The 17,270-nt window shown below is 39.7% G+C and overlaps 1 protein-coding gene across 5 annotated transcripts in view; it reads left to right on the forward strand.

Moving 5' to 3' along the window:
• LOC146617331 (disks large-associated protein 2-like) overlaps positions 1 to 17,270 on the forward strand; it is a 116,420-nt gene that overhangs the window by 59,311 nt on the left and 39,839 nt on the right. For 4 of the 5 annotated variants that reach the window (XM_085371894.1, XM_085371897.1, XM_085371895.1 and 1 more), the window contains one exon: positions 12,682 to 13,823. In XM_085371894.1, coding sequence (XP_085228020.1) covers positions 12,682 to 13,823 — 1,142 coding nt within the window. Of the gene's footprint in view, positions 1 to 12,681; positions 13,824 to 17,270 lie in introns of those variants that run through there. The other variant, XM_085371899.1, reaches the window with a different exon arrangement.

A 17,270-nucleotide genomic window follows, 5' to 3' on the forward strand; every position in this document is an offset into this window, starting at 1 on the left:
GATCCGGATGGGTGAGTGAATACTTTTGGTAATATAGTGTATGACTTAATGTAGGGTCTTTACATTACAATATCAAGTCCCTTGAAAAGACTGTTGTTGTGATTTGGTGCCGTATAACTAAGGGCCAGTACCAGATAGTGCTAGATAAAGAAAGATTGTGTTAACAACAGAGTACAAGCTCATGTAGTAGAAGACAAAACTCGAGAGCTGTAAATACACCTCGATGTGACTACTGTTGCCTATTGGTGCCATATAAATGAAACTGAATTGAATTGATTGAACATAATAAGTCGACTATAAGCTTTAGCTTAACCTTTTTTTTAACTAGATTTAAACACCAGTATTTTATGTTTCCTATTGTATTACTTGGCTGGACTGAGCTGTGTAATCTTACTGAAATCTGCCTGTTTGTGTGTTTGCTTTTTTGTCCACAAACTCCTACAAGGGTTTTAGGGCTTGAGCAACCATAGCTGACACGCAGACACATTTTAGGCAAGGTTCCTGTCTTTGTCAGATATTATGACGTCATCATGTCGCCTATTAACTACCTGAGCGGCTTTTAATATTAATGCACCTAATACACCTTTTACACCTCATTGTGTCACTTTTATTTCAACAACATAACATCCAATATATCTACAAAAATCTGAATTATGCATGACATATTATTATGCCATCATCTTGCCCGGCAACCACGTAGTAACGGGCTGGAATAAACCTAATCTACATTTCCCTGTACAGTCACCCCAGGATTTAGATTTTATAAACTCTCTTGACGTTGTTTGATTGCTCTGTAATCAGCTGTTTAGAAACGAATCTTTCCCCCCAGATTAGTCTATCCAGTGATCAACTAATTCATTTCAAGTAGAGTCAATTCATAAGTCAGTTTTTTTTTTAAAAAGGGACTATCGAGAAGCTATTCGAGTTTTCTCTTTCATTAGTGAGTAAGTGGTTAATTACAATGTCAGCGTAATGATATAAATGTACTTTAAGCTATCTTTACTGGATATATAGAAAGATCCAGGGTTATTTTTCTTATGTCCAGTATAACACTGATGTGGTATGGCCACAATAAAAATGCTTACTAGTCCACAAAGTAAAGGCAGGCACCAATTAAAGAAAGGGCATATACTGTCATTCCAAACAAACAATGTTTTCACAGTGTTATCCTGCGTTTATCAAGACTTGGCAGGTTGCTTGTTTTGCCTGAGAGCAGACTGGCAACATCCTGAATATTTTTGAAAAACATGTCCTTTGGGGGCTATTTGTGAATGAGCCTAAAATGTGCAAGCAGCCGTTCTAAAAATGTAGAAGAAAAGTGTGCACCAACTAAAGTTTTGTGTTAAATTCACTCCAAGTGACTTTCAGCTCTACAAAACTCTAATCTTCATACTGAAAGTGGGTAACCTATTGAAGACTCCCAGGCAGACTGGGAGGTCAGTGACATGTGCCACCAATCTGTGAAGGTAGTACAGTTAAGTTAAGGAGTTCACATATCGCATAGCAACTTGGTGTAGTCAGACAACACAAACACAAATCTGCCCAAGGAGGCTTGTGTCATCCAATGTTTGCATCAGACTGCTCTGCAAGTTTTACTAATACATACTGTAGTGCCCAGTGCAGTTTTCTTTGTGCGGGGGAGGTGACATCAAGGCTGGGGATGCCGGCAGGCTCAAAAAACTGGTAAAGACAAAAAAAGTAGCTGTGTCATAGGGCTGACTCTAGATAGCCTACAGGCAGCAGCAAGGAGGAGGATCACTTCCTCAGGTTTATCTCGGACAATACCTCCCACTCACCATACAATGAGCTGATGCAGCATTGGAGCACCTTTAGCTTCCAGCTCTTTTGCCTCAGGTGAACGATGGGGTGTTTCAAGTGCTCATTTGATGACCACGCAATGCAGATTTCACAATAGCACCAATTTCAGGCACTAATTGAGTCCTGAAGCTTGGCCAAAAGCTAAACTCTTGGTGCTTATCTGGACTTTTTTACCCTATATGTTCTGTATTCTGTATTTTTTCCCCTTGTTTGTTATTTTCTGTCTCAACACATTCTGACATTTCTACACAGATTCTATCTTTAGATCTGCAGAACCCCTATTAAAGTTTTGCAGGCAGAATAAGTCAGGACAGGAGGTAAAGGAGCAATGTGGAGAAAACCAGCTGATTTAAAGTCATAGTATTTATAGTCACGGTATAAATGTCACTGAAACTGTTTTAATGTCATCAAAAATCATAGATCCAAATAAAAGCAGGGTGTCAGTTTTGCATAGCTGACATACAAAGTACGAATACTTCAGGTAGTCATTGATTATTTTTTCATCCTCAATAGTACAGTAGGTTCCAAAAAATGCAAATACTCCCTCTTGGCTCTTTAAGAGCTTACAAGTCTATGAAACATTGATGAGAGCTTCCCTGTTTCACAGCTTATGCAACAGCTATTGTGCTGCATGATCAACAGGCAATTTCCTCTGTGCTTCTGTCAGCACCTGATGCAGCCTGTATTATCTTTTGTTTTTGTTTTTTTGAAAAAGATGCCACACATTGAGGGGGAAGATATTGGGGCCAGTGTGTAAGAGAATAACGGAGAGGGGAATGCCTCTGTGTTTTCTCTGCTCTCTGGGAAAGCATTGTGTTGCTGGTTAAAGCTCTGCTGCTATGCTGCAGTCAGCGCCTGGCCAGCATTTTTCCCAAGATGGTTGCATAACTTGGAATAAATGAGGCCTTCCTCCTCCACACCAATGCACAGCTAGCTAATGCCACAGGGAGAAACAAGGAGCAACAAGGAGTCAAACTGTAGAGTATGATTCATGGGCTATATATAATGTCACTAATACTTTATTAATCACTGCTGACCAGTTGCAGGAACCAAAATCTGATAAGAATTGCGCTGGGAGACACTTAAAAGAAGTGGAGGATCTATCGGTTTTGTGAGGAAAGAAAAGATGAGAGGTAAGTGTGTTAGCCTAACTATAGCCTAAAAATCCTCCATTAGTATTATATGAATCATGAGATTAAAACACAGTTACCTAGAATATTTTGGTTCCTGCAACTGGTCCGTCGGGTTATTGTCTCCCCAGAAACACTTGTGCTTTTGGAAATCTTTTATTTTCCTATTTCTGTTTTCGTTTTTCCTATTTCAGTTGTGTTTTGTGTGCTTTTGCAGTGGTTTTTTTTTTTTTTTTTGTTATTATTTGTTTGTTTGTTTTTATCTAACTGCCGTCAATAAATAATTAACAGAATATTTATTCTTACCTTACAAGTCCTCACCATGGCTAAAACAACCTCCAAAGGAAAAATAATGAAAGTAAGCACCCCTTTTCTGAGCCACCATTCTCTCCATGCATTACTCAAATTCTTGCGTATGTAATGTACAAATCCTCTTCTGGCTATTCCCTTCAGGGGAACCCAACACATCGAATGCCTCCATCAGACCCCATGTCATGAAATTCTTTTCTGTCAAACCAACTCTCTGCATATCCTTCTTCACTACATCCATGAATCTCCTAGGTCGTCTTCTTTCCCCTCTGCATAGCAACTCGATATTCCACATCCTTTGTACAATACTGTCACTATTGAAGAACAGAAAAAAAAGCAGCACAATCTAAAGCCTGAAACGTTGGCTCTTGATTTGGATCACCTGCATATACACTTACCTCATTATATGAAACTTTGGCCATGCTTAACGTCACCATTTACAACTGTACATAACAAGAATAATGAAATACATACTGGGTCCACATCAAGTCACTGTTGTTGATGAACGCAAAGTATGCAAAAAGCATATTTTTTAAGCACTTTGTCAACTCAGCAACCAATCGATATCGTCAACTTCAATGTACTGAATTCAGGAGATAGTGAGAGGGAACTTAAGGGGGACAACAGAGAGTTTTGATGGTGAAAATGAGAAAGAGAGAAACAGGAGAAGAGAGCGCTTTAACCACTACAGAGTAATTATTACATTAAAGTTGTACAGCGCTACATCTGCTGTTTTCTGTAGTCAACTCACCAAGCAGTGTATAACCTGTGCTGAAACACAGCATGAAAATAAAATATAAAAATAAATTGCATAACATGGCTGATTACACCCTCTGATGAATGGGAATGTTTTAGTGTTTTTCACTGTAGTTAGACCAATATTTAGAGCAAGGAAAGAACATAAATTGAATTATTTTAAAGTGTAATTTTATCCATTTATTGCTCTGCAACATTAAAATGGAGTTATTGGTACAAACATGCAGCGCAACAAATCCCAAGTCATGTAGTCCTGGGTATCCCTGGGCGAAAGGCATTTAAATTCTCAAAGCCTTACTATCCGGTTGTTCAGTGATGACGCGACGAATCCTACTTCCGGGTCTAAAGTAGTCTGCGTTTAATATGGCTTTTGTGTTGTTAACATGTTTAATGTTATGTATTTTCTTCTATTTGATCTCAAAAAGCTCCTAAAACAGTCAGTGATCCCTGTTGACCTCCCTCGGCTTTTATTACCGCTAATCATTTATTTAAGCTCAGTTTTTAAAACCTTAGGATGTAACTACAGCCCAGCCCATGCAGCAGTATATGAATGACTAACCTTGTATTGTGGATGGATTATCTCAGTTGTTCTCCTGGCTGAAGTTTGGTCCTTTTACAGCATCCTGCCATGCAATTACATTTGTTTCTGACCACCGAGAAAACTCACGTTAACTTTTATCGAGTGGGAAAAAAAGTTAGCTTGTTTATATTATGCTAACATAGCTATGTCGCTAGCGGTCACGTAGCATATCATTATATAACAGCTAGCCCAACTTCAGTAACCCTACAAACGTCACTGCTGTTTAGTTTTCTGTCTTCATTTATGCTGGAAGTGATAAGAAAGCTGTACTGTATTGTATTTAGATAGAAGCTAGCGAGCTAACTCCCTGCTAACTTCTAACTCCGTTAAATGTCATAAATTCCGTTTTCATGGATGCCTGGATGTTAAACTCAATTGTTACACCTGGTAGAGCAGAACGCTGATCATTTTATTAAAGATGAAAGACTTTAGACAGTTTTTCAACTCTCAGTAATGCCATAGTGATCGTTTGATATATGGACCTGCAGCGGAGTTTAGACCCAGACACGGCTAGTGACGTCAGACTGAACAACCGGATAATGTGCAGTTCATTTTTTGTCTTTAAATGTGTGATTAAATTCATAGTTTAGTTTTTATTGCTAAACAAAACCAAACCACCCCAACTTGTAACAGAACACTGAACATAGTAGCCCACATGGCAAATCAAGTCGTAGAGTCACGCATCAAGAGTCTGTATCGCATTACATAGTAGGTCTTTTCCCCCCTCCTTGTGAGACTGGGATACACCCCATACAACCTTGAAAATCCTATTACAGTTCCTGGGATTTTCAGCAGTGGTTGCCATGACAACTGTGCATTTTATTTCTGGCTCCTTTGAAATGGTGTGTGCGATCAGAGATCCCAAACGTTATGTAAGGCGATGTGCACTGTTCCAGACTGGGGTTTTCTGCTGCAGAGAAGTGTAAGTAATTAATTACAGGGGACTTGCATGCACTCAAGACATCGCCTCCCTGTTTACCTTACAGTTTTCAAATCGCACTGGTAAGATGTAGGCTGTAATTGTTATGCAGGAAGATAAGCTGAGGATGGAGACTATTAATAATGGTGCCCATTCTGACACAATTCGTGGAAGGTTTTGTACATTTAAGATGTCTTCCTGCAAGTTGATGGACTACAGCGCCATAAAAATTGTGAAGATCAAGATTTATGTGAATATTGGTAATGCCTTTGATGATAAAAGTTCTATAATTAACAGGGCAGAAAATAATAAATTATAATTTATGGTTTTACATGACCTCTTTTGCATTATGTTTGCATATAAACAAGTTGCTAATCACTTCAAGGAAGCAATTTTCTCGTCAATCTCACAAATATCAGCAGTGCACACATTTGCAAATGAAGGTTGAAGATAGACATTGGATATTTTGCAAATCACTCCATAGTAATTACCGGTTTATGAGCTTTATAACACTATCATATTCTGAACTGATCTTTTTTACTCTCAGATGCTAATCATCAGTGTTGGGCAAGTTACTTTGAAAAAGTAATTAATTATAGTTACTAGTTACTTCTTCAAAAAAGTAACTGAGTTAGTAACTGAGTTACAATATTCTAAAAGTCATTAATTACTTGAAAAGTAACTATTGCGTTACTTTAAAAAAACGTTTAACCCTCTGAGGTCCAGGGTATAATTGGCCATTTTTAACTACTTTTGATTTTCCCTCCACAGTTCACCTTTAAAAACTATTTACTTTGTCTTGTTTGGTATCATCCTTTTCAGCACAACCTCATGTGTCTGAATTTACAGTTATGTTTTCATTTTGACATACTGTATTAACACAATTGATCTAAAATCAGACAAAAAAACAAAATCAGAGTAGAAAAAGTTATATTTTTTACTGTAACAACCACAAACATATTTAATGAATCATATTTCATAACTTTAAATACAAATATAAATTGTCAATTTTAAAATCCTATGCACAAGTTTTGCAAACAGCAAAGTTATTTGCATCCATTTACCTTTTACCTTGATTTTTTAAATAAACATTTCAAACTATTTACAGAACAATCAGCTGTTCTGCATTCAATAAGATGCCACACAAATTATTTGTGCCACTCCAAAAAAGAATTTCTGTTCACTATAAAGGAAAACATCACAGCCTGATACCTGCAGGTCTGACAGCAGCAGGTGTATCACTCCTTTTTCTACCTGGAGACAGCAGTTGCCTCATTGTTCGGACACACAACACAAAACCAGAGGTGTGGACTCGAGTCACATGACTTGGAGTCATTAATTTTATGACTTTAGACTTGACTTGAAAAAATGTTCTAAGACTTGTGACTTGACTTGGACTTTTACACCAATGACCTGGGACTTGAATTGGACTTGAACCGGTTTACTTGAAAAGACTTGATATTTCACCCCAAATATAAAATTTAACATGCATATTATATAGAGATTGAAAATGTGACGTCATTCAGGGGTAAAACCGCAAAGGATTCTGGGAACTCGTGGCAAGAGGTACTAGCGCGCGCAGGCTTTCAATTGAAATCAGTTATACAGCGATAAAAAGAAACACAAAAATGTCAAGAAGCTGTTGTATTATTGACTGCAATAGCCGGTCGCATGACAGCCACGGGAAGCCGACGGGTAAAGAGATCGGTTGTTATCGGATTACGTCGTTGAAGAGAAATTGTTCGAGCCATGTTTCCGAAGTAACAAAGAGGCGACGGATGGCCTGGATTGCAGCCATTCAAAGACCAAATATAACGTCCCAGAACACTCCAGCTCACAGGTTAATCTGCTCCAAACATTTACACAAAGGTCAGTCTGCTGTTGTAGTTAACACGTCATTTTCATAACATAATTGGTGATATAGGTTACAAGCAAGTCTGGTGCTGAACAGAAATTGTCGCGCTATGCTCCTTTATTTATTGTGCATAAATAGTGAATTGTCCTGACACAATATTGCGTTTCGCTTCTGTTATTATGGTACATTGACAAAAACATATACTTTTATTCACAGGATAAAACAGTTTTTTTGTATCACTAATTGTCCAGTACAATTACAGCATACAGTATTATTGTCACTGCTACATTTCTGTAATGAACCAGAAATTATTTCCACTACTAATTAATTACCGTTGAGCTCAAAGGTTATATTAATAAACGGTTAACGAATGTGTATTTATGAAGACGATTTGTGAGACTGGTAAACTTACCTTTGTTCGTACGATGGTCTTTACTTTCTACACGGTGCATTTCAAGGTCCTGCACCCATCCGTCGGTAAACTGTACCTGGGCTTGTTGCAGTGACCGGAAGTTACTAAACTTCATGAGTGTATGCACTCACTCCAAGAACCGTATGATTATAAATATGCATATAAATATGCTACGATGAGATAGCTGACTTCATCTAACTAGCAAATGTTGTCCAGGCTACGTTGGTGATGCAGTTTTTTTTAATATGTATGATATTTTTGTCATGCGATTTTAAAGCCGGTCCTACAACCGCATCCAAGAATAACATGCAGCTTATCTCAGAACTGTCAGTGAAAATTATTCTAGGAGCTAGGTTTAATTGAGCTGCATTTTAAAGAGGTACAATTTCACAATTTGTGTGTATTTTCTAAGTTCACTATTTTGTCATGTGTTGAGAAAAACACAGATTTAAAAATTACATGGTCTAACATTTACATTTAGCATAACTGCAACATGCTTTTTTCGTTGTTTTTTTTTTAAAGACTCGAAAGGACTTGAAATTCAAAATTTCAGACTTGTGACTTTACTCGGACTTTTACACCAGTGACTTGAGACTCGACTCTGACTTGCCTGACATTACTTGAGACTTGACTTGAGACTTGAGGATAAAGACTTGAGACTTACTTGAGACTTGCAAAACAATGACTTGGTCCCACCTCTGCACAAAACTATCCACAACACTACACACTAACTACACAAGACAACACATTAACTACACACTCCAAACACGCTAAACGTCACAAATCTCTCACATCTCAAAACTCGTTCTCTCTCTTTTTCTGCTGTCTTTCTCTCTCTCTCTCGCTCGCCGTCACTCCTAAAACTTCCCCTGTTGTTTTTTTATTTTTATTTTTTGCTCATACGCAGAGAGTGCTTACTGCGCTGTCGTTAGACAGTAAACATGGCGAAACAATTCATGAAAAAACACGCGTATATATTGTTTATCATGACTCTGGTTTTACGTGGCCTATCAACACAATTTAAAAACTGGTAAATCATCACCTTGTTGCTTTGTCTTTACGTGGTCATGTGATCGGCTTACCACGACTACTTTATTCTTCCTCAGTCAAACAGCAGCACTCATGCGATTGTTTTGCCCCCTTAGCTCCAGGTGTTTTGCCAAAAAGTAATCGTGATTACCGTCCGCAGGAGCGCGCGCAGCTGCTTAAAGCTGTAGCGCCCAGCTTACTTAGTAGTCAGCTACTTCCGTGCTTCTGTTTGTTGAAAAATAGTAACGGACCGTATTTTCTTGTTAGTAACTGTAACAGTGTTGTAACGATAGGAATAGTGATTAGTTAGATTACTCGTTACTGGAAAAAGTAACGCAGTTAGTAACACCAGTGGCGGTCCTAGCCAGTTTGGCGCCCTGGGCGAACACTCCCTCTGGCGCCCCCCCACCACCACCACCACACACACACACACACACACACAAAACGTATTAAGGATTGTACATTAACATAAAATTGTTGTACACACACACACACACACACACACACACACACACACACACATATGAAGAGAGAGAGAGTATGCATAGTATGCAAACGGCTACCAAACAGCCATCATAATTCGTCATACAATGAGAACAGTACGCATCAACAACTGACAATGACTAATTAATATTAAAATCTGTAACATAATGTATTGTTTGGAGTTTAGTCTGTTACTGTTGCTATTTTTACCATTTCTTCTGTAACTCACATAATTTCCTTGGGGATTAATAAAGTATTCTGATTCTGATTGTTTCAGGATGACCTGCCATTATCAATGACACATCTGCTTACCTGCATCTTTTGCTCGTTTCTCTTCCTCTTCTTTTCTCTTTTTCTAAACTGAGGACCTGATGGCTTTGAACTTTTCTTGTCCATCTTCCATTGGTTTTAATTTTGCACTCCAGTATGAACACCCATCTCAACCCAAGGATCACCACAACATGATCTAACACACCTACACTTTAGTTCACAGATTCACTTTGTCTAGGGTGCATTTCTGAGATTTCACACAACCCAGGATTCAAATCATGAATACATAATGGGCTTGGATTTACAAGATTATAAATGAAATGTGCTCTATTTGGAAGCAGCAAGCCCCCCGTCCCCTTTTGACGGCTTGTGTGTGAGACTTTAAATCATCAAACTGTAAATTGTTATTGATCCCTTTACCCCTGGTCCTAAAGTGTATATTTATTTTCTGACTCTTCTTACATATATTTTTTGTTTGCTTGCACTGCTGTAACTGGAGCCTTGTCGTCTCGTCTCTCTATATCAGGGGTCCCCAATCCCAGTCCACGAGGGCCGGTGTCCCTGCAGGTTTTAGATCTCACCCTGGGTCAACACACCTGAATCACATGATTAGTTCATTACCAGGCCTCTGGAGAACTGAAGACATGTTGAGAAGGTAATTTATCCATTTAAATCAGCTGTGATGGATCAAGGACACATCTAAAACCTGCAGGGACACCGGCCCTTGTGGACTCGGATTGGGGACCCCTGCTCTATATACTGGACTGTATGTAGCAGAGATGACAATAAAGTTTACTTTGACTTCAGCAGCAAGCAGGCGCACCGAGGGCTCTCGCGCTCACTTTTCGTGTATAGAATTTCGAAAAAAACATTAGTGCAGATTATAAGTCTGTATCATAATGTCTGGTGTTTTCGTGTTTGTTGGTTTATTTTTATTTTGTTTTACTTTGCGGGTTGTTTATTAGATGCTGCTCCAGCCGGTCAGAAAATCCCCCGCCGCCCTGCCCTCTCCTCTCTGCGCCGCAAGCAGCAGGTGCACCTCGTAAACGAAGGGCGCCCTTACTCCCAGCAAATTGGCGATAGAAAACCGATCGGTGTCTATGCCATTCCCAATATGCGCTGGCTGACGTCGGGGCAGCATGAGTACAAGCATTTTTTTTTTTTTTTTGTCGATGCCCGTGATGCCGCCCCCCACCAAGATGCCGCCCCGGGCAACCGCCCGTATCTAAAACCGCTACTGGCTGTTACTTGTAACGCCGTTATTCCCATCACCGCTAATCATATTATATTAACTACAGTGCAACATACAAACATTGTGTCCTCAAAGCTTTATCACTGAAAGAGTCTGTAAAACTATATTACGTACAGATTTACAAACAAAGTCTGAAAGTATAGCTGCAGAGAAAATTTGAGGGTTAAAACTTCAGAAACCTCTTAAAGTTAGGTTCAATCAGCCAGAATTAAAGCTGTGGATTTCAGGCTTGAGGAAAGTGTTTAAAAAAGCCAGACCAAAAATCTGCAAACTCTTTGATGAATATGGAATTTGGCATCATTACAATCAAAATTCAAAAGTAGTTGTTGCATTGCTTTTTCATGCAATGCAAATTCTAAAAATCCAATCTGTCTGTAAAAGGTCTGCACTTTTATTAACCTGAGCTACGTTTTACAAAGCACTTTATAATATGTTCTCATTCACCTACCTGTCATCCAGAGTAACCGGTGGTTCAGTGTCTTATCAAAGGATACTGTTAAACTGCTGAGCATCAAAAACCTTTGATGAATGGATAACCTGGTCTCACCCCTGAGCCTTTATTATACTTCTTTTACATTTTTTTGACTGTTGTACTACCAGTATCAGTCCAGCTGGGATGATTTTGATCATTTTGCGGTTAAAGCAGTGATGCTGTGTAGACCCAGTTTAGTTCTAACTTTTTCTGTGTTTATGTATGGACCATGTGACCCACCTCCAACCTTATATATTGACTTAAGACCAAGCAAGACCAAGTTCTTGGAGGTATTTTATATTTTCTAAATCTGTCATAGAGACTGGGGACAAAACCACGAGACAGGAATTAGGATCTTGGACACTGTATGTGGACTTCTGAACTATTCCTGAGGTTCATATTATTATTTGACCAATGATAGAAGTGCAATAATCACTAACACTTTCTTTGATTAATTTATTTTTTGTGACAACAACCCTGCTTTTAACAGTGAATCAGCCCAAGCAGTTGCAGGAAGGATATGGGATGAGTTTAGGAACATAGTCTTCTTTTACAGACAAGTATTATATTGGATTAAATGAAGCAAGCTAGGTTTTTAACTTGACAACTTGACAATAATATCTAGTAAGGGATTACATTTGCTTTAGATTTCTTCACAATTTTTGTAAAAAACATTTTGAGAAAACAACTGGAGCCTTGATTCTGTAGAGTATAGTTATATAGAAGGAAACATCTGGTTAGTGCAGAAAATCTCTACTGTAATTTATGGTTATCTATCCATAAACCGTGTATTATTGAGTCTTCAGGTCCAACTGATAACAATGTCTCTGAAATAAATGCTTGTTCTCTTTATATATTCTAAAAAGCGAAACTCCTTTACTGACATCTACCTTTACGATGAAGAATAAAATCAGTTGCAAAAAGGAGTGTATTTCAACATATATGCAGGAGATAATCAGTCATTTATGATGAATTATACATCACAAGTACATTTCCTATTTTTAAGCTTCAAAACCTCCAGGGTATTTTGTCATCTGTTCTTTTCAGATGCGATGAAATTTGACACACAAGTGCAACTTTTCATGTAGAACAAAAATATTTCATTAGCTTTTCTACTATATTAAAAGCAGTCATTACTGAGGTTAACTTAGGTTAGCGTCACATTACTGAAAGTGTCAATCAGTGTAAAAGTGTAAAAACCTATTGTGTAACATGGTCTGGCCTTTGTAGGAGTATTTACTTAATTAGAAGTGTTTTGGTACGGACTGGTCTAGATGTAAATTAGAATTGCAGGATGGTTGTGAAGCACCCCGTGAGAGTATTCGTCTGTCAGGTGTCACTATGCTCTCTCAATCTGACAGAATCTTTCTCTTCTTTTTCTCCTTCTCTGAAACAGACCAGAAGACTTCATCTTGGTCTCTGTCTCGAAAGTTCAATGAAGGCAGACGCCTCCCTCCATCCAGGAACATGAAGGGCTTATCGGGCAGCCGCTCCCAACATCAGATTCCTCTACCCCACGGCTTGGACTATGATCCCCACGTCCATGACATCCACACTCACCATGGCGCTGACTCCCGCCACCCATCCTACCTGCTCAGCCCCACAGAGAGCTGCCCTATGGACTTCCACCACCGCTACTCACCACGCAGCTCCATCCACTCCGACTGCATGATGATGTCCCCTGTCATGATGCCCCCAGCTGCTGCATCTGACCACATCTCCAGTAGCACCTTCCCCAGAATGCACTACAGCTCTCAGTATTATGACTCAGCCACACGGGACGACTGCGCTGCCATCACAGCCTCCGCCACATCCCCAGCTGTTGCGGCTGCAGCAGCTGCAGCAGCTGCCTCTTCCCACCATGCTGGCACCAAGAGCAACCGCCTTCCTGCTAATCTCCTGGACCAGTTTGAGAAACAACTGCCACTGCACCGTGACGGCTTCCACACTCTACAATACCAGCGCACCTCCACCACCACCGAGCAACGCAGTGAGAGTCCCGGCCGCATTCGACACCTTGTTCATTCAGTCCAAAAGCTCTTCACCAAGTCCCACTCCCTGGAGGGATCGTCCAAGATGAATGGCACAAAAGGTGACATTGTAGGAGGGGGTTATCACCATCATGGCCACCACTCCACAAAACACGGTAGCAAGAGGAGCAAGAGCAAAGAACGTAAGCACCGCTCTGGTGGCTGGTGGAGCTCAGATGACAACCTGGATAGTGACAGCACCTATCGCACACCCAGTGTCATGTCACGGCACCATGGGGAACATGTCGGCCACTACCACCCAGATTCCATGCACAGCCACCACTTTGGAGACCTGTCACTCAAGACCTCAAAGAGTAACAATGACGTCAAGTGCTCAGCGTGTGAGAGTATGGCCATGGGACCCGAGGGCAAGTTCATGAAGAGGAGCTCCTGGTCGACTCTAACAGTCAGCCAGGCCAAAGAGGCCTACAGGAAGTCATCGCTTAATTTAGAGAAACCCATGATGTACACGGACCTCAAGTCATCGCGGACATGTCATTACCTGCAGGTTAGTAGTACCTTTTTTTGGAAATATATGTCCTTAAAGTACAGACAAATTTGATTAGTGGCGTATTGTACTGAGCTACTGAAATACATGTTTTTGTGTGCATCGGTGTATATGCTATGGCTGGTACACAAACACTGATTTCATTCCATACCATGCAAACAATTCTGACTGGCATTGATCAGCTGCTAGTTTATGTCCACGTATAAGTCATCCTTTGCTTTCAGAATTAATGAAATCACAGAAGTTGTTTAATTTAGTTTGAAGCAATAACAGGATGTTTCCTTCCAAGTTTTGTGTTCTTCTAAATGTTTAATACTCAACTCTTTGGAAAAGGCCCACAAAAAATGTCTGAATATAGACTGAAAGGCCATTAAATGTGGAGATATTTGAAACGCCAACTATCAGATAATACAACAAACAATAACTAAGATCAATATCCACTCATCTCCGACACTGCCCTTCTCGATAAAATGCATTGATCGATTAGGAATCTAGACAGCAGGGTATTTGGAGTCTGCCTTTCTTTCTGTCATCCTCCAGAGGGCAATTACAGTGTCCACAAGTGTGAGAAGTCAATATATTTAACCAGGATTCCCTTTTGTGTGCTCACCTCAGGGAGCTATTGTCTATTAAGATATAGAGCTCGCCTGACTGAATCAATGTCATGGTGGAAAGCACTGAGAAGAACCACTGAGCTGAACTCCAGTGTAGGAAACACAAAGGCTGTGGTGTCTGCAAAAACAGCATATAGTGTGGCTTGAGTTGCTGTAGGAGCTGGTTCACCAGATTGGAAAGAGACATTACTTTATTCACAGATTTTATGCCCCATGCTTGCCTGTAACACTGTCACGAGTCACGAGACTAAAGTAAAGCAGTTAAGCTACAGATAGTGACTTCTTCTAAAACGGTCAAAAGTCAAGTATTCAGTGTTTCAGCGATCTTTGAGTTTCTTTTAATTTTTAATACTAAGCACTTAGCTAATGCTCTCATCCACAGTGACTCACAGGCTACAGCATTAGAATATTAAGCTCAAAGTCCTGCTTTAAGTAGCTTTTAATGAAGGTGACTTAAGAATTGGAAATAATGATAAAAACAGTGACATGGGTAACAGTTGTTTCTGAAATGCCAAACAGATTTCCAATGGGTCGTCATTAGCATTACGATGCTTGTTGTATGCACATCTTGGGAAAAGCTGGCCTGGACTTTGATCAATCATGTTATGAAATGCTTGACTGTAATGTGAAAGAGAACAGCTGAAGTGATTGGCCATTATTAAAGCTATGCTTCCATATTACAGTTGTGCTTGTATATCACTCAATCTTGAAAATAGACAACTCCTTTAAGCCACTTTCAATGACAGCCATTATGAGAAAGTTGCAAACTGAAATATGTGCTTGCACTATAATCAACAATTACCCATGTTTTTTTACTCATGACATCAAATTTGAAGCGGCACTCATATAAACCCATAAATAGTTCTACCGAGTACCATATGCATCCCCTTCATTCATTTTGATGCTGTGTGAAATGCACAGTTACACACAGATACGCAAACTGCAGTTATTTGTGTGTAATGGGTAGTCTCTGTCAATAGAGGGGCTCTCTCACTGGCATTTAACAAGCTTATATGTCAGCAGGCAGAGACCCTGCAGCTGCCACATGGGCACATTCAGCACTGAGCATGTCCATAATGAGAGCCTTATTCAGTGGAATCAATGAGCGGAGATCTGTAAAGGCGTTGTGGTGAACGCTCTTGGTGCCCATCTGATTTTATCTCTTTGATGTCTGGGTCCTTTAGGTCAATGTTCACTTGTGAGGAGGAGGACAGGCCTGCCTTAGGGAAGCTGACATAATCTTGTTTTAGCAAGTGTCACGTCTTCAGTCTGACCATCTAAGCCAACAAGGGTAGGGTGAAGCATATGTCAAAGAATATTAGAGGTTGAATCTACATATCATTTTAAGCCATTAAGAAAAATGCATACAGTGCTGTGCAAAAGTCTTGATTCACCTCTAGTTTCTTTACACTTCTTGTAATTTTTAAAAGCAGTCTCGAGCAATAGTTCTCCAGGTTTTCTTAAGGTCTTTGAAAAGTTTTCTTTGGACGTTGGTGGTTTTTTCACTCATTTTCAGTCCTGTCCTTGTAACTGACCACTTAACACTGACCTATGAATCGCTGAGACATAAAATGGACACCCGATTCCCGATGATGTTTAATCTGCCCTTAAAAACCTAATGAAACTGGAAAAGTGTAACGAAACAAGAAGTAGAAGGCAACAGAACAGTATCTGAAGGGCATGTCCTTAAGAAATAAGAAGAAATTCAGCAAAGACCTGACACAGGACCTGAGCGATGGACCCGGTCCTTCAATCTACTACTAACCATAGCCTCATCAGAAATGGTCTCAGTACAAGAAGGGCTCCTTCCCACCATATTTTTTAAAATCATAGTTATCCTGCTACCTTTGCATTTAAAAACCTTCAAATAGACTGCGTCCACTCTCACCATTTCAAAAGCCAAAAAATAACTGGCTTACTCAGGCACAAAATTACAGGACCCGCACATTTACGAGCTAGAAATTGTTCTACCACATCCAACAGGTCAGTGTTGTTTTTCACTAGATGCAGTTTCACATCTGGTACATGGCGTTATGGAATTACTTTCTGCATTGTGAAGATGTTTTATCCCAGGGTTATTTTTGTACAAAGTGCCCACAGTGTAGTAGTAACTAATGATGGTGTAAAGCAGCTCATCTGTCTAGCTGCCTCAGAGGCACAGCTGAACAAGTTCTTTCAGGTATGGCATCAAATGAACACAGAAATAAGGTAATGCTAATGAGGTAGCGCACTGCTTCCATGAGTGATGACTGCCTTGTTAACAGCAGCCCCAGACGATCAATGGTTGTGCATTAGGAGGAAAATGAATCTTTTACTTTATTGCTGTCTTTAAGGCTGATTCATTTAGTTTCCAGGCATTTTATTCTATGCATGTGGGAATGGAAAATGTATTAGCCTGTGTTACACTTTTTTCTGATGGGTCTTTTTTTTCCCATGTTAACTTATGAGGTTACGCAGGTTTGCAACGTACCTACTGCCTTCATTTTTTTAGATGATAATGCACAAAATGTTATCTTATATCACAATATTAGGTAACCGAACAATCATCTCTCGTTTTCCTACGTGCTGTTGTGGAGTTTAGTGCTGAGGCAGTGAGACATGCTGCGCAAAAGAAATTCATTGTGTTTTGGCTTCAAATCGTAGCATATGGTTTAAAAGATTCAGAACGTGTTTTATGTTGACTACAAAAACAGTTGAGGAATACATCTGAGCAGAATACTTTACACTAAGGATGATGAAGCCCAGTTGGTCCTGCTTTAATCATCTGTAAATCCTCCTACTTTTTACTATGTGCCACCTTCCATACAGAAGAAAAAAGCTTTATATAAGTGCC

The sequence above is a fragment of the Diplotaxodon limnothrissa genome, linkage group LG15 (assembly GCF_057381915.1).
Source record: "Diplotaxodon limnothrissa isolate DT_005_m linkage group LG15, D_limnothrissa_male_GT1.1, whole genome shotgun sequence".
Classification (NCBI taxonomy): domain Eukaryota; kingdom Metazoa; phylum Chordata; class Actinopteri; order Cichliformes; family Cichlidae; genus Diplotaxodon; species Diplotaxodon limnothrissa.